The sequence below is a fragment of the Seriola aureovittata genome, chromosome 6 (genome assembly GCF_021018895.1).
Source record: "Seriola aureovittata isolate HTS-2021-v1 ecotype China chromosome 6, ASM2101889v1, whole genome shotgun sequence".
Taxonomy (NCBI): Eukaryota; Metazoa; Chordata; class Actinopteri; order Carangiformes; family Carangidae; genus Seriola; species Seriola aureovittata.
In genome coordinates, this window is record NC_079369.1 from 14,021,074 (window position 1) to 14,049,047 (window position 27,974).

The 27,974-nt window shown below is 41.2% G+C and overlaps 1 protein-coding gene across 42 annotated transcripts in view; it reads right to left on the bottom strand.

The window, feature by feature from the left end:
- Positions 1-27,974, bottom strand: part of adgrl2a (adhesion G protein-coupled receptor L2a) — a 116,768-nt gene that overhangs the window by 68,310 nt on the left and 20,484 nt on the right. For 6 of the 42 annotated variants that reach the window (XM_056377916.1, XM_056377891.1, XM_056377914.1 and 3 more), the window contains exons 1-2: positions 25,729-26,823; positions 4,607-4,791 (exon numbers count right to left, since the gene is read on the bottom strand). In XM_056377916.1, the coding sequence (XP_056233891.1) occupies positions 4,607-4,682 (76 nt within the window). In that variant the 5' untranslated portion in view covers positions 4,683-4,791; positions 25,729-26,823. Of the gene's footprint in view, positions 1-4,606; positions 4,792-19,220; positions 19,419-20,750; positions 21,059-25,728; positions 26,886-27,974 lie in introns of those variants that run through there. The other 36 variants (XM_056377882.1, XM_056377915.1, XM_056377880.1 and 33 more) reach the window with 17 other exon arrangements.

Here is a 27,974-nt window from a genome sequence, read left to right on the forward strand (position 1 = left end):
GTCTTTGCCTCTGAAGAATAGGCTTATGATATCTGGATTTACTTTACCTGATTGAATTTACCTGTTAGATGCTAACCTGCTCTCCATGGCAACTATCAGCCTGCCCTAATATAGCAAGGTACGGCCTGAGGTCAGGTCAGAAGGAAAAGTTCTCTGAATGACTGGCCATCTTTATGAAGGTCTATAAATATGCATTGGTGGTTACTAGAAGACCAACCAGAGCAAATAGGTGGTGGCACAGCACTGGGAGTTGCTCGATCCTGTTCTTGCAAGTTCTGGCTCACATTAAGCTTTGGGCTTTTACTTGCAGTAATTACATTTCAGAGCACCTTGATTGTCTATTTCATTCCATTCACTTTGAGATGAAGGCTTTAAGTCTCCTCTTTTTTCTTCTCACATTGTACAAAAAGAGGACTTTTAAAGGTGCCCTTTCCTGTTGCCCTTGAGAAATCTCAAGTGCTTCAAACATTTAAAGCTTTGAGCAGAAACAATAGTGTGGTTTCAGGGTGTACAGAGGGAACAGGAGTTCTCTGTGTCAGGCTTGTTCACACAAGTTCTGCCACTGAAACACAGCTTTCATATCATGGCAAACTCTTTATATACCCTTCCCCTTGCAGAACTAACCAGCACGGGCCCCAGTGTTCAGTAATGAAATAACATCATGCAATCTGGAGAGAACAACTGTGGTTGAATCATTGTTACATAAAATCACCTTGACCTATTTCACACTGCTTTGCTTTTAATACATTTTTATAGACTGGTCATCTAAGTACTGTAAAACCACCAATACCACATGATTAAGAAGAATAGAAATAGTTCCTTGAAAAAAAAAAAAAAAGCCTCCACTAAATAAATACAGGGATTTCCCTTGTCAGCTGGTCATATTTCTTTTGATCATTGATTTAAAAACAGTTAAGTTGATTAAAATAAGGCCAGATGCATCAACATCTGATAAACACCGGAGAAATGTAACACAGACATGTTCTCCTGGTGTATTCTTTGTGCCTTGCTAACCTCTTGACACAGAATCCTTACTCCCTAATTCTGCCTCGCCATAATTCTAACAATCTTCGGGAAAGCCTTTGAAGAGCGCACGTAGCTGAGCTAGGTGTGAATTGTTATTCTGTCGCTGATACAGACAAATCCTTTCAACCCCACCAGACTTGACTAAATTATTTTGGAAGACATGTGAGCCAATTTAATCATATGTTGCAAGGGAAAATCATCACTGTTTTTACATTTTGCAAAAAAAAAAAAAAAAAACTTATTACTTTATAAATTACACCTTCACCTCATTCCTGCTGGGTTGCTATGGTGACATCCACAGAGGACACCAGTATGACAAAAGGAAATAAACCTGCTGCTTCAAAGAAGATCACTCCAAATGCCAGAGGGCAACTTGCGTCGATGTAAAACAATATCAAAGCAGATCAAAGTAAAGGATACTGATTAAAATGATAGGCAGAGATGTCTGCTACTTCATGAACTACCTTAGCAAGTATTACTGTCTACTTTAAAATGGTAATCTGAATTAAAAATGACTCAATAAATAAATGTTGAATTTGGAGTATTGATCACAACCCAGTTCATTACATTGACATACAATGAACCACTTACAAAGCTGGTTTACTGAATGAAAACATTTGACTTTTGTTTCTGATTGACATCACTAATAGCAACACTGTGGCAAGGGTTTGAAATTAACAAAATAAGTAACTTTTGGTGCTTTAATTTAATATGTAATCAGAAATTATACAATGCATAAAGAGGTACTCCAGCAATCCATAAATTTGGGGTACTTATGAGAGTGATTGAAATCAAAGCAGCAGAGACTGAGATATGATGACTTTTATCCCCTGGTATGGATCAAGCTCCAAAAGCACTGAATTCTACCCCTTCCAAACTGCAACTCAATAAAGTCTTTCATTAGACCCTGCTTTCACATCCACTCTATACCCTTCAGTTTGTAATCCAGGCTTTCCATTAAATACAAGTAGTCTCTCTCCCAAGCCCAGATAACCCCTGATGACATCATCAGGGTTATTTTTCCAGGCTTTGGAAACCAGAGTAGTATTTCTTGTAACAAGTAATATAAATTTGATGTGCAAAATTCATGGAGTGGCCAAAATAAAGTAAATTTTACATGTGATGGCCCTTTATGTCCATCTTAATATTGATATTTATTTAAAGTACCTATGTAATTATAAGGTCCCCCTGGGCTTTTATAGGATTACAGACATACTGAATTAGCACTGACTTAAATGATCCAACATATTCAGACAATCACAGTGTATAATTATAACAAAATATTAATTATAGCTGGAATTTGTTCCATGACTTTGAACAATACTCAACTAAAAGGCTGTTCAAAAGTAGAACAGAAAAAAAAGATTTCTCTATAGTACTAGATTCTCATTTGTTTTCTGTACTGAGCGCAATAAAACACAGCAGAGGCTAATTCCATATCATTAGGTTGAAAAGCTCTAGCCCTCAGGGCTCCTTTGATATAAGTATATATAAAATTATAATGCCATATATATACAGCATAATTAGAATAATAAGGCAAATCAGTTTCAGAAACTAATGTCACTGACTGGGCTGTTGGGGTTGTGGATGCATACAATCAATTTCTTAAGGTTAAGATGTGGAGAAAATAAGAAAAATGGGAGATGAAAGGCTCGCTATGGCAGCGAGTCAGCTGAGCAAATGCAGATCACAGAAATGTGCAGTTGTGGACATGAGTCATACCCATGCAGTCAAATGTGTAGGATGAATCATATTGTATAGATGGAGGTCAGAGAGGAACACAATCCCCCAGAGCTACAGTATCAATCTTAGCTGTGTGTATATCTCTTCCTTCAACCACAAAAAAACGAGGGAAAAAAACAAACTTTAAACTATTTACAGCATTCCACTAACCCATTTAATTCAATTATAAAAATGCATTAAAAAGATATTAGGGGTAGACGCAGTTTAATGAAGCATGTTTACTTGGGGATATTGTTTGTAATGAACTGTTTCTGGGCTGATCTCTGCAGCTGAGATGGGAAATGTGTGGTGGTGGAGGAGGAGGGGGTGGAGTGGGTGGGTTGGGGTGGGGGGTGCAACAAGAAGAAAAGGTGAATGACAAATGTGATCAATAAATGTGCTTACTCCTTTGTTGTGTTGACTCATTAGGAGCGGGCATGTCTGCAGTTTCTACCGTACTACAGTCCCCGCTCACTCTCTGTTTGCCTGGGGAGGGTTTAGACTGCCGTTTGTCACTTAATGTCAGCAACGACTCTGATACCACGTACCAAAGTCCAGCCTATCCTATCACATCCCCTTTGGTAGATGCACCTTCACCGACCATTTGGAGTTAGTAGTGTAGCGTCAAGATCCCTCACTGGCTTCCCACCTTACAAACACAACCGAGTTCTATGGAGCGCCTGGTGAAATCAGAGGCAAAGCAACATGGGACAGAAACTCACTGAGCTGGCAACTATCTTTCATGCCCCCTCACTAGGTTTACTCATATATACTCTGATCTCAAAACTGGAAACTCTTTGCATGTGGTTTCTACAACAATGTGTCAGAGTGCTGACATAGAGTAGAAGGAATGAGTATAACCAGCCACTTTTAACTGATTTCTGCGACTTTGTTTCCGAAATCCACTGAAGCCTATAGAGAACACACACTGCTCAAATTTCACACTTCTTACATGAAGGATCAAATCCAAGCCAGATGACACATGAGAGACAGATATATCATATATCGTGCCAGTACGGCTTGCTACAGCGTAAATTAAGCATCTCGAGAAATCATTACCTTCCAAACTTGAATCAATAATCCTACATTATTGAGTTTTTACAGAATCAATAAAGCAGGTATAGTGAACAGTTGGCGAAAGCTTCAACAGTTGGCAGCAGCGAACCAAATCTGTAATGGCTCTTTCGCTGATATATTGCACTGAGAAGACGCCAACTTTGGGTTATTCTAAATCCAATCATCAAACAACCAAGTAATGTACCACTATTCTTTTGATTAAACACTAATGTGTACAGGATACAGTTTATGAGATACGGTTTGGATGCATAAATCTTGCAATTACGATACAGCTGAGACTGATTTAATGAAAGCTAAATACACTATGATTAAAACACATTCAAGCTTTATACTTTTCGAGGTGTGAAATCTGTGTGTGCCTGCCATGAGACAGAACATTTTAGCGGGGAATTTACAAATGGATCCAGCTCTGATGCCACTGGGAACAACTGACGCTTTCAAGCAGAAAATCTCAGACAAATCACAATTTACCAACTAATGAAACCACTCAAGATTATCCCCCATCCGCCTGTGCCCACTGTCCTCAGAGCTGCATTACTTACACAAGCATTGCCTGCACTCAGAGGAGCAGCTCTGGCTTGAGTCACAATTTCACTGCTCATGCTATATTCCTAAGTAAGACAACAGCAAAAAAAAAAAAAAAAAAAATTACAATTCCTGGCAGTGGCTGCCATTGAGCCAGAAACAATACTCATTCAAAAGATGCCATAAAAATACTGGAAAGAGAACAAAACATTATGGTTTGATATAAAACAAAGATGACTGTTTCATATGTACTTACCCTCTGTGGAGTGCACTTGGGCTAGTGTGATGAGAAACCAGCAGAAGGTGTGTAGTTTCCGCAGGGAGCATGCCATGGCACCTGGTGTTGATGGTTGGTGGCGGGTTTGTGTTGTGACTAAAAGGCTCTGATTAAAGAAGTCCAAGCCAACTGGTCTCAGAGATGCTCATCATTGATCCTCTCACCTGTGGAGCAGACCAAGAGAGATGTTCAGTTCAGGGGTGAAATTTTTTCCTCGTGTCAGCTCTGTCCCTGTGTGATTTCACAGAGGAATTCACCCTGTCACACTTTCTATTTTTTTTTTTTTTTTTTTTTTTTTAATCACAAGGCACTTGATGCTGCACATACATTCCACTGCAGAAATGTGACAAACCTTAAGCTGTGAAATGCTGCAAACCCACGCAAGCCACTAAAATAAGCCCAGAAGGTCAATAATCCTGAGAAGGGAAATCCCTTAATGGCAGCTGAATGCTAACCATTTCACTGGACGGGAGGGGGGGAGGGAGGGACCAGCGCTGTCATGAAACAGATAAGGCCTGCCCTATCCAACTCCTCGTGACCCATAACAAGTGATGCTAACCTTATCAGTGCGTATCAAATGATATTTTCTGCACCGATTGCAAAGAATATATTTATACCTTTCTGTGCATTTTCATATCTTTACTTTTCCATAAGATTTATATTGTCCCATAGTATTTTAAAGGGATGTTGATTGAAAGCAGTAACATCACCATGTGTTAAGATTTCTCATTTCCAAAATTCTCTCTCCATTGTAAAAAGAAAAATTCCAGCAGACTAAAATTTCAAATGCAGATGTGCTTTTCAAAATCACAAAAATTCAGATTCTGCAGATTATCCAGATGAGTTGTGAGATCAGGAACAGACCAACCGTAAACCCTCACAGCAACAAAACTCTACAAACACATGGCAGAAGTGTTAAATTACTTGACAATAACATTAAATGCTAAAATTATCTGTGGTAGCGTGGCAAACATTAGCCAAAAAGCTTTCCATCCTGCTGTCATATTGGTTTGCATTAGCTTGGTTGTTGTCTGACTAATCAGTGGAGAAACTCTATTTCATAATAGAGGGGGATATTATTATTTGGTCAAACACTCATGTAATTTTTAGAAAGTCTACATGGCCAGTTAAACACGAAGTATATCATATGTAACTATGTCCGTGGCTGAGTCACATTTACTTGAACACATTTTAAAGTAGCTTCATTATGTTATTTAAGTAGCATTTCCTACTACTGGCATTTCACTTGTACAGAAGCTCGAAAGTAATAGTGCTTCTGTCTGACTCATATTATGTGACTCTTTCCACCCCTGGCCACACAAACAAACAAATAAACAAACATTACTAAGCAAATGGTCACTTCTCTGTTGTGACTGATCAAAAACCACCTTATCTCTCCATCCCAACTCTACCCCCACCTCATTTATACCTGTCCCTCTAGTACTAGTCTGTTTGCATGTTTGTTTTTGCTCTCTTTCGCTACAAAAGCAAATGGCCTCCTCCCTGTCATGGATACAGTGCTGGAGCTGTGTAGGGTGAAACCTAATGCCTACCTGCGCGCCCAGGCATGCGTTTCACACTACTCACGGCTCCCTTTTGTCTGTGTGTTTACACTGCTGGGCTAAGCTCATACCTCTCACTCCCATGAACCATTAGCACATTCACCATGGGATAAGGCATCACTCCGGCAACAAGGCACATAGGACCCCATTAGAAACTGTTTTTTTTCTTTTCTTATATGCCACATTCAAAAACAACATTCCTTTTTTTTTTCTGTGCCTGCCACCTGCGATTGTTCGTCAAGATTCAAGGGACTGAAGATTATCCATCATACTAGCAGCTAACAAGAGAACTCAACTGAAAAGACAGTGAGGAATTCTGTTTGTCATGTACAGAGCTGCAAGAGTCAGCTTCGGCTGGCTCCTCCACTGGAGAATATACACAGGCTGAGGAGTCTTTGATCTGTTTTGTCTGAGTTCTCAGACAGTGTAATAATTCATCACTGAGAAAACATGCGGAGCGCACACATTAGCCAACAAAGTTATAATTAAGCCTGCCATAATCAGCTCATCTAGTATGACATTACACCTCACCTGAGACCTCTAATTTTAGAGCCATTTAAAAGAGGTTAACGGGAGCAGAGTACTGCAGCCACAGTGTATTTAGTTTCAATGGAATAATATGCAGTCATGAGACTTGTCAAATGGAAGTTGATCATGGAGACCAAACATTGGATTCAAACAAAACCCTAACCTTGTTTCTTGGCTGATCGGTGCATGTGGCACCAATTAAATTTATCAGGCAAGTGGCTACGTATTATCAGCCTACACTCAAGGTCTATACAGTATAATGAGGCCTTAAGCCGATTGTCTCCACAATAAAGCTGTACAGCAAGCATATAGGCTTAAGGATCCTCATCCATACACAAAGTCTTAGCTCTGTTACTGTGTCCACTTAGTGAGACAGACAATACTTAGATCACACACACACACACACACACACATAAATACATTTGCATGTGTTGAGATCTGAGTGATGATAATCCCATTCAGTCATTATATTGTCCTGCACAAAGTAATTTACTGTAAAAACTCAGATTAAAGTAACAGTTTGACTAACGTGTTGCCAGTTCACAGGAACCAAAGTTCCCTAATAACAAATTGTTAAGTTTACTTGGGTGTTTGATAGCTAAATTAATGTCAAGAAGGATGTGTGACAGTCCAAAAGAGAAATGAGAAATACATTGTGAATAATAAAGTGATTTCCTTAGTGTTAATTGTTTTTAAACATCAAATTTTGTATAGCAGATTCACACAGGGTCGAGGTGTTAGTCGTAGCATTAAATTCGTTTCACTGTCACTCAAGAAAATGAGTTTTATTTTCCCACCATCCCCAGCCTTGTCACTCTTTTATCAAATATAGTCCCACTTTCCATCTGGTTCCCTCCGTGACCTCTGCGGCGCATGCACAGAATCAAAACACAGACACTGTGGGATGTACGTGCCAAGTGCAATTTCAAAGACTGATGCTATGCCTACTCCGCTTACGACATTGATGCGAGTGAGACAGCCTGGTTAAGGTCTTCACATAATAGTTGAAATAACTGGTGTGCTGCCTTACACTGGTTATAAGTGCACAGCATTATACTAATCCAAAACTATTATAATTCTCAGCCTGAGATGACTGTGTTGAATCCATATGATTATTCTTGCTCCCCTGTCATCATTGCTTAGTGTTGAAAAAAAAAAAAAAAAAAAAGAGGCGGCATGCTCACAAGACTTCCTGTGTCAGAATGTGAAGACAAAGACGAGATGCCTTTAAACAGTTTTTCCTCCGAGGCAGTTAAGACCCCCCGCCATGAGAAAAATGCATAATGCTGATCCCTGGTACATGGGTATGGGTGTTCTGTAAATCGATGATAACAGTCCTATACTTTAATATATTTTGTATCATGCTGTGAGTGTTTAACATGCTGAGACACCAAAGGCGCAGACTGGAGGGAGACTGCCTGAATACCATTCCTCTCATTAAACGTGCAGAGGTCTCCCCTCTCAGCTGGGGGTTTCTTTTCTCTCTCCCCCTTGCAACGGAAACCGCCGGTGATCATACCTCGACTGTTTTCTTAAATAGCCCTCGACTTGGGTGTGCTCTCAGGACAGGCTTCAGCATCTGCAACAATATTTTGTTGTGCTGTGGGTTTGAGGGGGGGTGGGGGGGCGGCCGACAAGATGATGAAGACCATCATCATAAACATGCCTGCTTCTAATGCATGAGACACCACAATCAGGAGGATGTTCTGTGATTGTTAAGCACAGATTGCTAAAGTGTCAACAGGCATCACACTGTTTTGGCTAAATATGAAGTCATTGCAGGCAGATGTTTAAGTACTCTGAGAAATGGAGAAGCCACAGGGGCACGGGCCCAGAGGCTTTAGACATATGTGTGCTTGATATATTCGCAATACAACAGAATGCTTTATAATTGACAACCCAGTGACAAAATTGTGAAACGCAGGAGCTCAGTTGGCCTTTTCAGGAGACAAAATAAAAGGCTTAGTAACTGGGAGGAAAGGGGTTATTAAAAGGGAGGGGAGGAGGGTTGATTGAAAAGGACAGTTTGAAATTTGAATGCAGCGGGGGTCTGAAAACAAGAGGCAGATGTGAAAGAATGCCGGGATCCTCAGACAAAGCTCCTGGTTGTCCCTCTCTAGCTGTTAGAGGGCCACAGGAGAATAGAGGAAGAGTTGGGCCATTCTATTAAACGAGGTCTGGGAGAATGAGGGGTGGGAGGGGTGGACCCAGAATAAAGAACCTGAGTGGGGGAGGGGGACTCCAGTTACAATGAAAGACTGACAGCTTGCAAGTCTTGCTTGACCCTTGAATTAGCCCCTGAGCTTTCAACAAACCTCAAGAAAGAGTTGGGATGTTAATTGTCACGGAACATCACAGGGATGCAAAGGAAGGGAAATATGGGGCCGGAGATTCACTGAAATGTAAATCAGAACCAACAGACCACCACATGTTGAATAGGGGGAACACATTTGGTTTCTGTTGGGTTTTCCCAACAGCATCCTTCATACATGAATTCATACATACTATATGACTCCTCTTATCTCTGTTTCTTCTGCTCACTTTGAGGGGGAAAACTGAAATACCTGGGGACACAGAGCTCAGTTATAGAACACTCAGACTCAGCTGTGGAGGAAATATATTCCCATAAGAGATGGTGTTCCGGCTTTGACACTGCTGAAGATGTACAATTTGCAAGCGTAAATCAGAAGATTCGCACTCCAGAGGGGAGAGATTGGGCCGGCGATCGGATGAGTCCGGAGCCCCACTGAGTCAGATATGGGGCAGGGGGGAATCAGAGGCTGACCCCTCTGCTGAGGGAATGATTGAGAGCAGCACCGGGCCAGAGAAGCTGAATGACACCCAACCAAACACTCTTTGACTGCTGGTGCCCCAAACACAGGCCCTGACCCTGACAGGAGCTCAGCCAGTGAAATACCAGGGCATGCTGCTCAACAAGACAGCACGGCATCTTTAGTGGGGGGTAGAGGGCGGGGTGACGTAGAGGGAGAATGGGGAACTAGATGGTTGTGGGAGAAGGAGAAAACAAAGCAAAGAATGGGGAAGGGGGGGTCTCGGTGGAGCGGGGGGGGGGGCTTTTCTGTTAAGCTGTTATATAACATTTTACGAGAAATTCATTAGCGTAAAATATCATTTCAGATAGTTCATATCTATTGTGACCAAAGATGTCTGATTAGGACGGCTATTTTTTCACATCCCTTGTAGTTACACTGTATTCCAGGCACACAGATACTTATCATTTCAGGTATTATCTAACCCATTTCATCATTTGAGAGTGCATAAAAACAATTGTTTTTGGATCTGCGGATCATAATGTTTACATGAAATGGATTGTTACTTAGCTCTTACGCAAACCACACTTCCACAGAAAATGCAGTAGCATGCAAAAGACGGAGCGTGTGACATAAGCGTGGTGCTTGTCATGCTCATTGCTCTTAGTGTTTGCGCCATTCATCATTTTTATGAGCCACTCAATTAATCGATTAGAGTACTCCCCACTGGTCAGGACATATGGCTGCTAAATAAAGCAATCATGAGCCAAACCCTGGAACACTCCACCTCATCAATACATTTATGGAGACAGAAATGGAAGCACTGTCAAAAAAAAAAAAAAAAAAAAAAAAAATTTTGTCTATTTCTCAGTGAATATTCCTCAATTCAAAAATGTCAATATTTATGTATGATTTTTTTATGGGTCTCACATGTTAATTTTCAACTGTATCCCTAGGCGCTGAGTGCTACACTGCCCTCTGCCTGATTATATATTAAATCCATAGTCTCATAATCACTTTAGCAATGCAACAAAAATCCCATTAGAGCTGATAGATACCTACACCTGTCCGTCCACATGGATTATAACCAGATGATTTGCCATGGTAACAAAGTTTTAATACAGGTTCCATAAATTTTTAGTTGTAATTTTGATGTTTTACTGGGAAGTGAAGTGGATTATCTCGAATGAAATTTGAAAATGTCATTTCCACTTGCTGATAGCACAAAACTATTCCTTTCAGGTCTGTTGAGATAAGAATGATTCAGCCAGGGCCGTTAAACGGTGTCTTTGCCAAATGTTCCTCCGCTTACGAATTAATAGGCTGACATTAATACGGCAAGATAAATAGGAAGGTCAGGAATGGGAGCCCTGCCATTATATGGGTATCTCATGGTGATAGTACCTGCCAATCAAGTCCAATAAGTCCTTGACATGGCATGATTCACCTTGGAATACACAGAGCGCATGCAATATGTAGTGTATATTCCCCTGTCCAGAAACCTGGTCCAATTAGTATGTATACATAAATACTTTCAGGGTTTTCGCTCTGAGAGCACATTAGGACACTATAAAAGAAACATTTGTTGTGTGATCCAGTTTTCCATGGCTAAATTAGTCAAAACAAATCAGGGATTATACATAGTGAGCTCGGCAGTTGGCCCAGACACCCTCCTCAACTCATCTTCTCAATTTCAGCATGAGTACATCATTGTTGCGTTCATGCAAAAATAATACAATGCGGTGTGGCAAAGCAAAGCCAAGCAGTGGGGACAAAACCATGAACAACTGCACTTCCACAGCAAGAGACAACTACTGGGTTGTCAGGTAAAAAAAAAAAAAGTGCCCAGGTCATTCGTGTTGTCCTGCTTAAACTCAACAATGGTGAACAAATAAAAAACCAGTGGAGGTCAGAGATTTGCTCACCGGGGTCACATTCACTGAAAAGCTGTTACTAAGTTCTGCAGCTTGTGTAACTTATTTATTTTTTGTGTTGTGCCGCTCGTCAAAAACATTGCGTTTGTTTGCAGAAAAGGGGCCGAGCCCTTTTGGATGCACAGGGCCTGTTTTTAGTCTATGATAACAATGTGCTGTATTTACTCGGATATGCACCAGTAAGCAGCCTCTGTGAAACCCTTCCCTCCCACCTTTTTTTTAAAAAAAATGAGCAGCTGAATGGTTAAAAAAACCCCGCTCTATACCTTCTATTAAGAACCTCACCATCAATAATGCACCGTGATCGTGAGGCGTTATTAAACAGGATGATTAATTTTTAAGGTAGTGGGCAGCAACACAAAACATGAGGAAGGTAACGGAGAAGATGACTTGTGTGAGACATTTCAAATGGAAGGGGAGCGAGCGGGAAACTAAGCCATTTATCCATGTCCTTCCTCATCTAAGCAATTTGACAAAACAAGAAAGAAACTGAGCAATTATCTTTGGGACCAAAAAAAAAATGTGTGTGTGGGGCGCAGTGTTTTAACTCTACTGTGAATCAAAGATGTGTCATTAAGTAAATCCTTCAATTATTCTCAATGTACTATCCCGATATTGAGTCATAGCTCGTTTTGTACAATTCACATCTCAATTGTCTAAAAGCTCCAAAATCCTTCTCTTCTTTGCTTGCTTTGCTTGTTGAGCTACATCTCCTTTGTGACTGGTATATTTACCAGTGGCTTAATAATAGCTTTTACCTGGATTAACCTCATCATTGCACTCAAGCATATGCAATATATTTCTCTCTCTGCACACATGTCTGCTCAAGAAAGGCACTCTTCCTTAAATTGCTTGAAAATCCTAAAAATGCACAAGCTTGGGAAGCAGCAATTGCATTTCTGGAGTGGTGGATATTTTGATTTTTGAAGGGTGCTAATTCTTTCAGATGAGATCCATCGTGTATGATGTGACTGACCTTGGCTCGGTGTCTAATTGAGGCTTTTAACCTTATTGTGGCTCAGAGGAAGGACAAACACAACCAAAATAAGGAACGGGCGCATAATCTCACTAAAATAGAGAATGGCAAAAGGACCTTACCCTCACAGCAGAAGCAATATTATACAAATGATTTCAGCAGTGGAGTGGATCTACTGTAGCACATTTCTATCCCAGTGCTGCCGTATCTATTTTCAATCTTAAGGAGGGCATGAATGCCTTTTGTCAGACAGGGGAAGCGGCGTGTGTCAACCTAAAACAAGGTATAGCACTGTGTCTCTCGTCAGGAAGCTCAGACAAAAGAAGTGGGTGCAGTCTTTTCTGGATGCAATCACTTGTCAGCCCTAAATCTTCACTCAGTACTGGCCTGACAGGTAATGGTGCTTGTTAAACCTGATGAAGGTATATTGGCCTTTTTTTTTTTTTTTCAAAGACACATGTCAAGACAGTGTCTAAAAGGCATTTAGCTGCTGCTCAGAAATAAATGCTTTACACGTTCGGCTTGGGTGCACAATAATATGAAACATATTCTCCCAAAAAAAAAAAGGGGAAAATGGTACACTAAAGAAAACAAGTAAGTATTTCATACCATATTTATACACAGCAACATGACAGAAATAGTAAATTAAGTTGCTTTGAATTTTCAGGCTACATCATTAGACTTGTGCAGTTTCAGTGTCACTAATCCTTGCCCTCTCCCCACCTTCAGCTGTGAAAGAGAGAGGACAGTTTTGGGGCCGAGCCTTCCCCTCAGTGTTCATTAGCATAACATCAGCACTGTGTGGGGGATTGTGATGCAAACAAGCACAGATTGGCTCATTCCAGTCCCCTATTGTAATAACTAAGGTGCTGTCGGGTCTCACCCCTGCCTGCTCACTGTACAATGGAGCAGCCTCTCACTTTGGGACAGAGAGAGAGAGAGAGAGAGTGAGTATATATTTAAATATGAGAGTTTCAGGCTCAGTTTGGATGAGAGAGATGTCATCAAACACTTGGCTTACACTCAGTAGTTTGCATCCCACTGCTAAAAGATGACAAAACAGGGACAATTATAAAATACAATGTTCAGCATATTTTGTTGAAAAGCAGTACAGTATGTCACATAGGCAAAAAGATCTCTTTTCAAGAATATTCCCCGGCTTCCAACTGACCATGATTCAGGCTTGACATGATTAAAAAAAATTATGTAAATGAATCCGTGGCTTATGTTATCGTCCCCTGCCACCCACAGTAGGACAGCAGATACAGCAATCGCCGCCCCTGCACCTTGTGTATGTTTAATATGTGTTTGCTCTTTTGTGATAACAAAAGGACGGGGGGTGGGGGGGTGGGGGTGGGGGGGACAAATAGGGCTTTCTTTTTTTTTTCTTCCTTTTTGTTCTTTTTTTCTCCCTCTGAATAACTGGACCAAAGTCAGGGAATCTAAAGACACAAGGAGAGCGAGCGGGCAGATACAGGAGACTGTCAAGCGGACTGCGATAAAACATTTACTAGGAAATTATCTCCCTGTCATAAGGCTCTCCTGTTTTGAATACCAAAGGGATTCAAATTCCCAAACAAACTCTGAAAGGTTGACCATTTTCGTGCTCTGCCAAACGATAGTGCATAGCGGTACAGGTCAGACCTTTGAACTGCGGAGCCGCAGGTAGTACGGAGCAGAGATTTTAATCTCTGTATCTCTGGATAGGTAATCCACTGAAGTAAATGGTAAATGGTAAATGGACTGTATATACCACTCAATGCGCTTTACACTAAAGGTCACATTCACCGATTTAAACACACACACACACACTCTCAATTGGGGCAATTTGGGGTTCAGCGTCTTCAACATGCGGACTGTAGGAGCAAGGATTCGAACCACTAACCTCCTGAGAAAAACCCCGGTCTACCTCCTGAGTCGCAGCTTCCCCCAGGTGTAATTGCTACAGCTGTAAGTTATATAAAATAATGACTCGCTATGAATATGAAGTGAGTGTGATAACAAAGTCCCATGGCGGGAGAGAAGGTAATTCTTTGACAAGGACTCTTGCTGGGGAAGAAAATTCTCCTCTGAACAACAACAAGCGTCTCTGGGAGGTGTTTCTTAACACGATGCACCATTCAGAGAGACATAATGCGCTCAGCTGCAAAGATGAAAGATAATGTTTTATTTGTCTAAAATAGCTGGTACATTATATCATGGAAGGGAGTTTTACCTTTGCCTGAACCATCTCTGTTAACATAATCAACAGCCACTGTCTCTGTGTATAATGAACATAAAGGAGTCATGTGAGAATGACATCCCACTCACTGATGTGCACAGAGTTTTGCATTTTACATAATTAATACGTTCATTCCAGTACAAACTTTTCAGCACAAACCCGCATTACTCATCGCTTTCATGACCTCACACACGGGGTTAGAGCTGCAACCTTTAGCTTTCGTCGTCCTCTGCAGCATGAGTGAAAACACACGAGCAAATGAAGTGTGATACACATTTCCGCTTAATCATCGACACATTTTGATTCTCTTTATTGTTAACCAGGCCAGGTGCGACCGAAGAATTCACAAATTCTACATCTCTCAAGTTGGGAAGCATCTTTTGTGCGTCACGATAAAACTAAACACGTCACAAACACCAGCTTCAAAAGTAATGCCCTGAAAAAAAAAAATGGAACTGTGTGAAAGACAAACAGATTAAAATAGAGGTGTGGTGTAACTGTAAAGGAGAAATTCTTAGCTGATAAACATTTAGTCCTGTCCTGTGAATACTTTCCATCTCCGCCATCCCTTTATGTTTCATACACCAAAATATCTACACCATCAATTAGGACTATTGTTTGGGGCTATTTCTGCATGCTCCAGTTGTATGAATCGAGTTATGAAAGCTTCATTACACTTTTCTGTCTCGGCGCAAAATGTTTAACTTCTGTTAAAGTTTAAATACCAAGTACGCAGCTGAGAGCGTCTTGTGGCAATGACTTCAGAATATTTTTGTACTGTCCCCAAGTAATGTCTGCCCCCACCCCCCCCCCCCACCCCACCCCCCCTGTTACTACACTGCTTCAAGTATGCGCAGGAAGCCACAAGCCTTTTTAGGTGAGAGAGTAAAAGATTTATTTGTCTTTTTTGGCCCTTGCAGTAAAGTGAGTAGGTGTTGCAGTGTCTGCAACATTCACCATCTCTCCGCTCACTGTTCAACTTCATAGTCCCGTAGCTACATTTCAGTAATGCCATTTACAGAGCAAAAGTTCCTGGGGTTCATCATAAGCTGAACTTTTAAAGCCATGCTAAATATCTAAACAAAATATACTACCCCACCTCCGTTCTCAGAGAGATGTTATCGGGCAAAGCACAGCAAACTTTTCCATCCTTTAGGCAGGTCTCGGCCTCTTGGAGCTGCAGCTCCTCGCCTACCCCTGGGCCTGCTGGACCTATTTCTGATGGTAATGGCTGCAGGAGCCGCATCCTGTCAGCTCACTCCAGACTCACTGGTAATCAGCTCAGGCTGATGAATGACAGAAATGCCACTGGCTCCACTTTTTGCAATGACAAAAATGCACCCGTTACACCCCCCCCCTCTCCATTTGACTGTCCTCTTTACACTGCCTTTTTCCCCCATTTCCATCAACTACCACAGAATAGCACTCATCACACTGGTTCAGCTGCTGGTGCTGAAGCTAAAAATGAAACATGCGTTGCCTGGCACAGATGCAGTACTTGAGAATTTGTGCAGCTTGCTCAGAGCTGTTCTGTCTGTTCGGTCATTATTTAACCTTGCTTTGATTTTTATCACTGGGTGAAACATGAGGACAAAAACATATGATCACTCTGATGCCCCCTGTCTAATTACTTATGACAGCATAAACAGAGGTATATTGCAGATTGAGATCAAAAATGTTAACATTAGCTTGCCGATGTTGGCCTTTTAGCCTTTCATTAATTAGCCAACGACCAATCAGTGTCATCTATGTCCAAAAAATTCCTGAAAAATTCATTTGAGGCTTCTTTGACTTTTTTTATGTAGTTAGGCAGCTGTCAAACTGTCTGTAAAACAAGGAACCTGGATTTAAAAAAAAAAATTAAAAGCAAATTATAATTATACTTTTGCCCTCCAAGAATTCCATCTACTGTGCAGCTAAAGAGTCATAGTTTAGCGGTACTGATTACGCAACTAAAATTATTTTCTAAAATAGTTTGACGATCAGAGAGGAGATAAAGTGTTTTTTTTGCCTTCCAAAGGAAACTATGCGTCTCCAAATTTGGTGATTAAAGTTTTGCAGATAGGATTCAAATGCTCCTTTATGGACTGGACTTCTTAAAGTAAATAAACCATTTAAAAACCCAGTAGCTAAAGAGTGCTTGTCATAAAGCTGAAAACAAGACCGCTTTTCCTACATACTTGGTCTTCACAGGACAGCGACCCAGTAATAATATTGACCGTCTTATAGTGGTGACCAAAAGTAATAACCGTCTTTGATATTAGCCCAAAACAAGCCGTCGAAGGTGCATATGTTATCCATATATGTGCTTTCCTGATTTGAGCGAATCTATAATGTAGCCTACTCAACACTACTGTCAGCTCGCGGCTAATTCCATTTCTTCTTGCTTCTCCACATCTCACTTCCAGTGAAAACATACCAGGTGTGAAGTAGAGGCTGCAGTTGTCACACTTGTCTTAATTACTAAAACCAGTGCTAGGAGCTGAGGAGCTGAATCGGACAAACAGGTCAGTCTAATGGTTAAAGCAGTCAGGGTATGTGTGATTTATAGCAGAATTCACACCAGCAGAGCCGCCTCACACCTCATTTAGAAGGAGGCATGATGAATGATTAGGGCAGCCTGTATGTGTCTTTTTTCCCGTGCAAATTGCCAGAAAGATCAAATCGTACAGAGATACACATCAAGGTGTCAATATTAAGCATTCCAATTTTCAATATAAATACACGAATAATCTACACACACATTCAGGGGCTCAATTTATCTGCAGTATTTAAGATGTTCATTACCTAACCCCCCAGCCCCCCGGCAGTGGAGGAGGAGTTGGATCCAACAGGCAGCAGCGAATGCCAGGCCTGGCACAGCTGTACAAGCAAAGCTGTAAAGAGAAGTCACCGGCCAGTGTCGCTCAATCTTCCCCTGCGTTAATCCCACACTATCTGCATTCACGTCAGACCCACTCCTCATGTCCCTGCATTGCTTTTCACACTCCTACATTCAATTTGGCAGGAAAGCAGGAAAGTGGACATGTTGCATCACTTCTCCTGGCTGAAAATCCTCTCGGCATTGTTCCCCTCCAATAATCTTTTTCTGAGACAGCATGATGGCTGTGTTATGATGTACAATTGATCCAATAGTCATTTTCTGCAAATATATTTCTTGCTTGTTGTTTTCTCTTTCAGGTATTCAGTCAACCAAATAAGGTGTGTGCACAAATGGTTTGGTTATGTTACTCCAATACTAGATGCTTGCTCTGTGACTTTTAACAGCAGCATAGCAAATATGAGTACATATGAGATTTAAAAGCCTTTAATGCTCCTGAATCTCTTCTTAGCTGATCAGATCATCTTCTGAATGGCCTCAATACACGAGCGGTGTGTGTGTGTGTGTGTGTGTGTGTGTGTGTGTGTGTGCGCGCGCGCACACACAAGAGTCAGCTCCATTTATCTGTATTCATCATTCACAATATTATGGGGAGACAACTTGCTGTCATATCATACCCCACACTGTTACTGTAGCTGGACAAATTCGCTGAAGAATGAACACTCAAGTGGTGGTCAGGTTTTACTAAGCCAGCACTCTTAAACCCCACTATGTTTTACAGACGGGAATTTCATACCCAGGCTGCAACGGAACCAAATCCTGGCCCTGAGGGCAGAAATTTTATTTTAACATCTCTTTTCGGGACTGACATTTTGTCCTCTGTTTTCAAATGTTTTCCCAAGAAGCTTCTCTCCAGTTGACCCAAACCAGAGACCATTGCCTCTGGCTTGTCAGGGAGAAAAGAGTGATGCGGCTCTATGGGCAACAGAGAGGGAGGCTCTGTACTGAGACAGCAGCAGGTGCAGCTGTGACAGTTGCCGTGTTGTTGCTAGCCACACACTGTAGTCAAGATGAGGTTCACAGATGTAGCCACTCAGTGCAGTGGTTTATTGGCTGCCTGAAACAATGCATCTCTGTCAAGAACAACTCCTCCTAAGGCCATTTCAGTCTAAGAGTGCTCTGTATGAAACAAGGCGTAGAAAAACCTCATTCTGACACATAAGGTCAATTCTACTCTACAGCAACACAATCAAAGCTCCCTCTGCTCTGCCAAAAAACAAAACAAATTCCAACCTGAAGCAATCACACCGAAATATGAAGGTTTGAGACATATTTTCATGCCAAGAGATTTGTCTGTCAAAAGCATAATAATAATAATAATAATAATAATAACAACAACAACAATAATACATAATGTAAATTATGCATACGTGTTCATAAGTTTATCTGCAATTCTACTATAATTCTAATGCAATATAATTACAAAATTGGCACAAATGTGCGCACTAAGTATTGCTACAAGCATTCTCATTGTGTCAAAACACATTTCTGATTAATTATTAGCGAGCTTCTCTCTAACGCGCATGCTTCTTAAGTCAACCAAGTACCACCCAAGGCTGCACTTTAGCCCCAGGTGGATCTTGCAAGACATGCATTCCAATCAAGCGACACTTTCAATATATCGCGCCAACAGGAAATTAATGGCACCCATTTTGCCGTGACTTTTTTTTTTTTCTTTCTATTCTTTTTTTTTTTTTTTTTTTCCAGAGAGAAAGCAAACCTGATTCCTTTTTCTTCAATTCAGATGGCGACGTAGTCGGCAAAGTCCAATCCAAGGTAGAGTTTTTGTTGAATCTCAGAGTAGTGGAGATCTGAGATAATATGACTGTTGTTTTCCTGTAAAGCACCCAGTCTCTGCTTGTTCAATTACTGGAAGGAGCCTCAACGAGGGCGGTTAAATCATTTGCAGAGACATTATCTACGCAGAGAGAGAAAGAAAGAGAAAGAGAGAGAGAGAGAGGGGGAGAGAGGGAGGGAGAAAAGGAGAAGGGGAGAGAGAGAGAGAGAGAGAGCGAGAGACAGCGAGGGAGGGAGAACAGACATAGGGGCCAAACTTTAGTCTGCAGAGGAAACAGAAACATTTTTGGTGGACCACACATGGAGGGCACTGCGAGGATAAAAGCAGCAGGATTCATGATTCACTGCAGAAAATTAATAGACTAATACAGTTCTCTCTGTTTCAATGCCAAAAACCACATCATAAGCTAAAATTGTTTTCATTACAGGTGATGATAGATATCGGTGTAGATTCTAAAAATGTAAACTGAATTCGAGTGAGCCACCACAAACTTCCCTCTTCCTCACATATGTCGCCTCCAAACAAAACCAACTCACAAGTGCTCATCTGTCAGCGTGAGCAATCATTAAGAGATAATTTGATTGTTTTTTCAACCTCGGCTGTGTTTGATGTCTCTGGCATGGTGGCAATTGAACAGACAATTATTTTGTTGATTAGCTTAGTTTTCAGCAACTTACCATGCCTGTGATATTCCTCTGAAACTCCCAGACCAGACGCTCAACTCCATCTGACTTGGCAACTACATTGCAAGAACAAAGCTTCCACACTCCCCCAACTAAATACTGTACAATAAAATATCATTTATCAAGCCCTCAGTCCTCCAAATCTGCCAAACCAGATAACCAAATAAGCTTATAGGAGGAAATATGTGGTGATGCATATACTTTACATTATAGTATATATATAATACGCACCTACGAAGGATTTCAACTGCTAATTCGCCAGTACACAATGTTTTGAAGTGCATTTACTTGTATATCTCATATTTTTTCACTCATTGTTTGGTCTATTTGATCATAAAAAATCAATGCAAACTGCATTCCAACGTAAAGACTTTAATGTAGGTGAGCCACTACTGTAGTTTTTGAAGCACTCTCAGTATGCACAGAAGATGAAGATCTACCAACATTTTTCATTGAATCATAACCTGCTCTTATTTCCACTTTCACCCACTTCAAGACATACTATTGTTTTTTTTTTTCTTCTATATATAGCTTTAGTGGATTGTTGCTATTTCAGATGTTGCTGTAGACTGCAGTTTTAAATTTGGTATCATAGTTCAATTAATTGCTAAACTCAACATAATAGATATGCAAATGATTTGATAGACAGCCAGAGCTACGTCTAAAGTACAGACCCCCCCAAAAAAAAAATTAAACTAAAAAAAAAAAAAAAAAAAAATCAGCCATTTGAATGAAGAAAAATTATATTGTAATGTTGAACATTGCTTACCAGTTTTGAACTTCGCTGGGATAATGCCGGTCTCAATATAGTGAAGAACGCCCACAGCCAACATGAAATTATTTTTGAAAAAAGAAGAAAAAAGAAAAAAAAAAAAGGCACGGGGAGTAAAACTTTTCTCACTTGCAATGAGTCACAACCGTCAAGGACAACAGCAGCCTATATGGAAGAAATATATTGCTCTGGCATGTTTACCCACACCATTCCTAAATAACAGCCCTGTCTTGTTGGAAAAGGGGCTTTTAAGTGTGGATGTGCTTCGCTCTCCTATAATCCAGCCGAGACATTACTTCTTCCCCTGGCAGACGTCCGCAGATCCCCCCTCTCTCCCAGCCAGGCCTTGCTCTCGGCTGCTATGGCGGAGCCGCAATAACTGCTGTTTGCTTAGAGCCTTGCCTCCCAGGTTCTCCTCTGTCACACAGAAATTGAATATTTTCCCAAATAGTGTTGCAGCTGTGCACAGATAAGGACAAGTCCTGTTCACATAGCCCAAAGAATGAGACAGGGTTAGTGTGTGTGTGTGTGTGTGTGTGTGGTGTGTGTGTGTGTGTGTGTGCGCTTGTGTGTGTGTGTGAGAGTGTGTTTGTGTGTGTGTGTGTGTGTGTGTGTGTTGTCTATATTGTTAGTCTTTAAATTAAAAAAATAATAAATGTAACTAATTAAATGAGAGCAAGTAAAATATCTATCATGTTTAAAATGTAATTATGAAAACAATTAAGCAATTTCCAATCATTATAAATATATTAGTAATTTTCTAATTATCCTTAAATTATCCAATAGAAAGTAACTACTGCTCATTCAACTGCTTCAATTTTTGTCTGTAAAATAATAATCTGTAAAAATGACTTTAAAAATCCCACTATGTTGATAAATTCCTGTAAAGTTTTTTTTTTTTTTCTTTTGCCCAGTGCTTTATTAGCCTGACCTAAACACACACCGCTAATAGCACGCAGCTTATCTTATCCGAAACCCAGGTAGTGTTTTCAACATGATGCTGAATACGGAGGGTACGGTCAGAAACCAGGCCAATATGTCACACCTCGTTTTACGACCAGAGGACCGGACTTTTCACGACCCAGTTTTGCACTTTGCACTTCCTTTTTCTTCGGAATACCTTTCAGAGCACGAACTGAGTGAAGCTATGAACAAGAGATGCCAGATAAGCTCAGGGAGGCTGCCTCTTAACCAGAGCACAGAGTGCTATACGAGAGCCATCGGCTAATATCCATGTTGCTCCTTGTCACCAGAGTTTGAATTGACCCTTACTTTTCACCGCCTATGTCCTTGCTGTGTAATGTTCTGCTAGGAAATTATTTAGGCAAGCAGAAAGTTTCACCTGCCATTTCAGGGGTACCAAATCCCCTGCTGCACCAGAGGCCTTTGGCAAGTGGAAACAAATGTTTCACAAAATGGCAGGGAGGGGAACACACTGGCGCACAGCGTTTTACTGATTGCCAATCGTAAAATAAAATCAGTCATGAAAGGGGAGGTATTCTGGCCCACCAAAGGCCTGCACATTGCATCAAATTTGCCATAGCTTTCTTTTACAGCCTTGTTTATTCGCTTTAATGGCAAGCAGTTATCCGCACAGTATGGCTCCATGTAGGTGGTTAGCAGCAGAAAAGATTACATCTGAAAACACAAACCCACAATTTATGTGCCAAACAAGCAACGGGATGTAAATCTAAATGCTTGAACTCCCTGCAATCCTCTACTTCAGACACATTCACAACCTCCTGATTTGCTTAGAAGAGGTAACATCACCATTGGTGAGAAATGCAACTTGAAATCCTCGTCCCCTTACACACTGTTAGCTATCGAAGGCAGTGATGCTACGGAAATAACAAAAAAAAAAGAAAAAAGAAAAAAGAAAAAGAAGATCAGCTTGAATTTGGTGTTCACTCTGGACAAAAGCCCAACATCCCTATAGTCTAACGCTGGGCACAAACAATCCATTCAGCCACGATGCATCCTTTAATTCAGTCATATGGATGCGCCAATCGCTTCTCACACAAAGACAACAGGCTGATATCCACGCTTGTGAGACAGTGCAACAAAAACAAAGTGAACAAAACGTTGCCATTGGTCAGTGTGTGTGAGCTCAAATTGAATTAAATCCATAACAAATTACCTTAATAAAGCCAGAGTGGAAGTTCCTGGCTTGATGTTATATATTTAAAATCTGCAGAGGCTATGAAAGCTGCCTTATGATCTGTTTAATGCACCAGTCAAATATCCGTAGACAGTACAAAACCTCAGCTGCTGATCTGGGGGCGAAAAAACATCCCAGCAGAAAATGAAGCAACAGTCCGTAATGTCACAATTTTTGAATGCGTTCACACCCACTCACTCCTTCACACTCACTGGCTTAAGAGTCTCGTGGTGCTGCAAGAGGATGATTTAAAGAGTTGAGAATCGAGTGATATGTCGCACTTTGTCTCCCCCAAAACCCACATAGAAGTGTGCTGGGCCGTATTGATCCGCGAGTCGAGGTGAACGCACAAGCAAAGAGAGGCAATCTGGTGCTCTAGCAGATCAAGAGCAGCTGCAGTTCTTTGAAACCGGACGCACTTCCACTGAAACAAGGCTACAGACTGGAAAAAAAGGTACTCTCTCAGGCTGGGCTCAACGGTAAAATGCTCATAATGGCATGCTCGAGCTAAAGATATCAAGCAACGAGACATTTGAGAAGACAGTTTCCTTCTTAAATCCGCACACACAAGTAGTTTGTATTAACTCCATTGAGTGTAGATACACCTGTTTTTCAGACGCTGATAAACGGAATAACTATTTTTCAGCTGTTACAATGAAGAATTCAAACAGTAATATTTACAATAAACCTTGTTTGAGAATATAAAATTGCGCGTGATATTCCACCTTGACCAACTGATTTTTTCTTCTTTTTTTCCCCAGCATTACACTATTTACTCTTTGTGAGTCACTGTACAATTACTCTCTTGTGTGAAAGCTGCCATTCTCCCACACCAACACATAAACAAATTCAAGCGAGATTATGTTATACACAAGATGTCACACAGACCTACTTACAAGAATGGGGGGAAGATGCACAAGTCTTTCAGTTTTACCAGCTCACACACTTACTCTCGAGCCTTTTCAGGCTCAGCCAAAACCTGTGGCAGAAAATACGACTCCTTCCATTGTGCGAGGGCTCTGACCACTTTGATATGCTAATATGTTCCTTCCAAACAGCTGGAATTTGCACTTGCATTAATTCAAAGATTTGTTTTAATTTTTTTATGCACAAACATGAGAAAATGGAGTTCCCCAATAGAGAAGCTTGAAGGAGCAGTGTAGCCCCTGAAGCCTGATAAAAGCATGTATTAGCTTATTTCATACACAGTCCTAAAAAACTCAAGACTTATTCACAGCTGAACTGCCTTTGTATTTAACTGAATGTCACTATGGTGAGGGCCATAAAGCCACTTCATCATCTCAAGGATAAAGTCTTAGAAAAGGTTGTGCAGCATTTCCTATTCAACTAGGATTGTTGTATTTGATCATTTGAATACATATTTAATTGTAAAAACTCAACATGTCATATTTTACAGTATCTATATTCCACTACAGAACAGCTATGACGAATGTGTCCTACAGAGAGACATTCAGAGACCAAACATAGACATGAGACACATTCATGGACCCTAATCCAGGCAGGAATTCGTAGCTTTCTCTCTCTCTCTCTCTCTCTCTCCCAAGATGAGACGCACCACCAAAAAACAACAACAACAACAACAACAACAAAAAAAAAAGCCAGTGGGGCACATGAAGGCTGGAGCTAAATTTATCCCCAAAGCACTGATCGATCACTGTGTGGATTGCTGCTGTGCATCACCGGCTGGCCGCTGTGTTGTTTCTCGGGCCAGGAGAGGCACACACCGCACCGCATGTGCGCGTCTGCTCCCCTACTCTTTAACACATGGTTGACAAGACGCGTTCGGAATCGGTAGGCCTAAATAATAAATGTGCAGTAAAAGGATCTAATTTTACTGCCACTCTACGCCGACTGCGTTTGAGTAAAGTCCAAGCAGCCAAATACGCCTCCCCTTCACGTATGTTTTCATTTTTATTTCGCCCTTTGGTTCAGATCCATGACATTTCCTACGATTGTAGCTCATTGCATCATGGGCTATCTCTGGCCAAAACTAATTATTACATTGGTAGGCGAGGCTTGACTGTTTTCTTTTTTTCTTCTACTTCTTCTTTCTTTTCTTTCTTTGGACAAATAGCCTGGCCCCAATTATAATGGATTAGCCTGTGAATGCTCTCAAGAATTACACCGACATCGCTTCTCAGGTCACAGCGTCCAGCATAAATCCCTATTCAAACCAACAAGACCATCAGTGGATTTAAAAAAAAAAAAAAAAAAACCTCGGTGACCAGCACCACTACCACCACCAGCACCAAACTCCACCTCAACTTTAGAGGCACAAATTCCACTTAAATGCCGCTTTTACATGTTCTGGTTCACGCAAACGCGCTGCTCCCCCACTTTAAAAAAAAAAAAAAATAGTTTCCATTCAGCCAAACTCTGCAGGCGAAAAAATCCATCCACATCTGGTTGTGTTTTCATTAACCATTTTTCAATTAACCCCTCGGACTCTTTAAATGACTTTAAAAGAGGTGTTGTGTTTTAAAGACTTACTCATTATTCAAACCAAAGTATGCCTCCCCTCCTCCAGTAAAATCTGACCTTTTATACTTTTAAAAAGTAGCTAAAATACACTAAGACTTCAGTGATGTCTTTTTTTTTCTTTTTTAAACAAGTCCCCGAAAACAATGCAAGGCTCAGAAGTGGCCAAGCAAAGACAGAAAAGTTACTACACTCCACATCAACTAGTCAAGACACTGCTCTGGGTCTGGTTCATAAAGTGGTGGCGCAGAAGGAGAAGGAGAAGAAGAAGAAGAAGACGAAGACGAAGACGAAGAAGAAGAAGAAAACTACTCTTACCTTTCTTGAAAAGCAGTGAAGCCGAACAAGGCTAAAATGTTGTCAGTGCAGAGCAGATGTGAATGGTAAAAATGTCAGTCTGATGGGAACTCCGCTGCAGCGAAGAGAGTGCGTCTGCAGGTCTGAGGCATGCTCCCCTGATCTGGGACAGAGGCTGGCTATCAGGCGGCAGGTCCCCCTCTCAGCCCGTACATTCCCCTGCACCGGACACACACTTCCATGGCAAGCAAGGTGCTGCTGTGCGCTCAGTCCAAACTCATCAACAGCTCACATGCACCTCTGAGCAGCTCATCTGTTGTCGTCTCTCTCTCTCTCTCTCTCCTCTGTGCGCCCCCACTCCCGAAGCAGCAACAGCAAACTAGGAGAGAAGAGGAGCTCGGGGACCCAAAGGAAATAAATATAAAAAATAAAAAAAATTGAAAAAAAAAAAAAAAGAAGATAAGAGTGACTGAGAGGGACGGAGAAGAAGTGTGGGCTTTTTCAGTGTCTGGTGACGGGGAGAAGACCAGCGCTCCCCGATACTTTAGCCGCCGACGCTGCTCTCCTCCTGGTTTCTTCTGAATGAGGCTGTGAAGACTGGGCAAGTTTCGGCGGCTCGCCTCTGGAAAAGATCCCGCTCACAGTGTTGAGACACTTGGTAGAAGCAGCGCGGAGCGGGCTTCCAGTAAACAGCGCCAGTGCAGAGGAGAGCAGGCTGCCGTCTGCAGGAGCTGTCTGAGCGGAGGACTCCACCAAAACCAGACATGGATTCCAGATTCGCGATGACTCGGAGTCTAGACCCGTGCACGACACTAATCACATTAACTTACTATCATGCCCGGCAGGACTCAGCTCTGGGTTTTTTTTCCCCCCCTTTTCTTTTTTTCACATTCAGAAGATTCAACTACATCATACTATAAAACGAAGGAGGTTATCAATTCACCCCCCTCATTGTGGCTCCTTTGCTGTTTAGAGATGCAACACTGGCTTCCTTTTGGGCATGAGAGGCCCTAGACAGCCCAGCCTATTCAACCAATGACAGAGGACTCATTTTACTGTAATACTACCAAGCATCAAAAGGAATATGGAAGTACAGGCAGACCCCCCTCCCCTCCTCCTCACTCACTAACTCACTCACTCACTCACTCACTCAGTCACTCACTCACTCCAACTGGCCCCACAGGATAACAGGCTGGCCCGAGCAGCAGTGGTCAAGCTTCTGCTGCTGGTCCTGCTGGTGTGTGGAGCCAAGCAGTTTTTCAAACCAAGAATCTCTCCTCAATTTTGAGTTTTTTTTTTTTTTTTTTTCCCCCACTCGACTTTTCTTTTACATGATTCATGACACCATACAGCAGTCAAGGGAATTTTGGCAGGCTGCTGTGGCTTTGACCCTTGCACTCTGGTACTGTAAGCTGCTGCTTCGCTGGTGATCCACAATTTGTATGCACAGTAAAATGCAGGTGATTATTTTGTACAGGAATTCTAAAGGGACACAGCTTTTGAAATGAAGCTGGGCTCTAATATATGATTTTTATTTTCATTAAAACCTCATAAAATAGATCAATGCATTTTTCCAAAAAAATTAAATTTTCAGTTCAGCTGTTACTTTTTTTTTTTATTTCCTTCGAGCCTCTATCTTTGAATAAGAAAGCCTATAAATAAACAAAACACATGTAGGTCACAACTGTTTTATGTTGATCTCTGCATTTGTTGAAGCCTTGGAACATGTTATGATCTGGTTGAGGAATTCTGTCCAGAAACATTATCAGACAGGACGTCGGTCCACACCTGGCTTCAATAAAAACTGTCTTTCACCCACTATGGGGAAATGTGAAGTTGAGTCATGCTTGCCAGGTGAAGGTGAACACAGGAGAGAGGCAGACTTATGTTTTCATAAGCATAATTTTACATAATAATACTGCCTGTTTTTTCTTTTTCTTTTTTTTCTTTTTTTTTTTGGTGCAAGGGACAAAAAAGAGAAAACAGATGTAATAAAAGGTCACCCAGTGGCAGGTATCCATATCTGGAGAAATGTTTATTTATAAGCCAAGACTAAAAACACATGTGGTGTCTCTATATGGCTTCAGCGATGAGCGGTTTAAACTGCCATTTTGCATGAATTCATTTGAATCTGCTTCCTCAGATTGTCAACAGAGGGCATTAGACGCGTATTGCTTTTTCTTCTGGATGAACATAATTCACTCAACTGTCAAATTCACGACCAGATGAAATAAAAACCAGGTAAAACCAGAGATTTCAGTCTGACT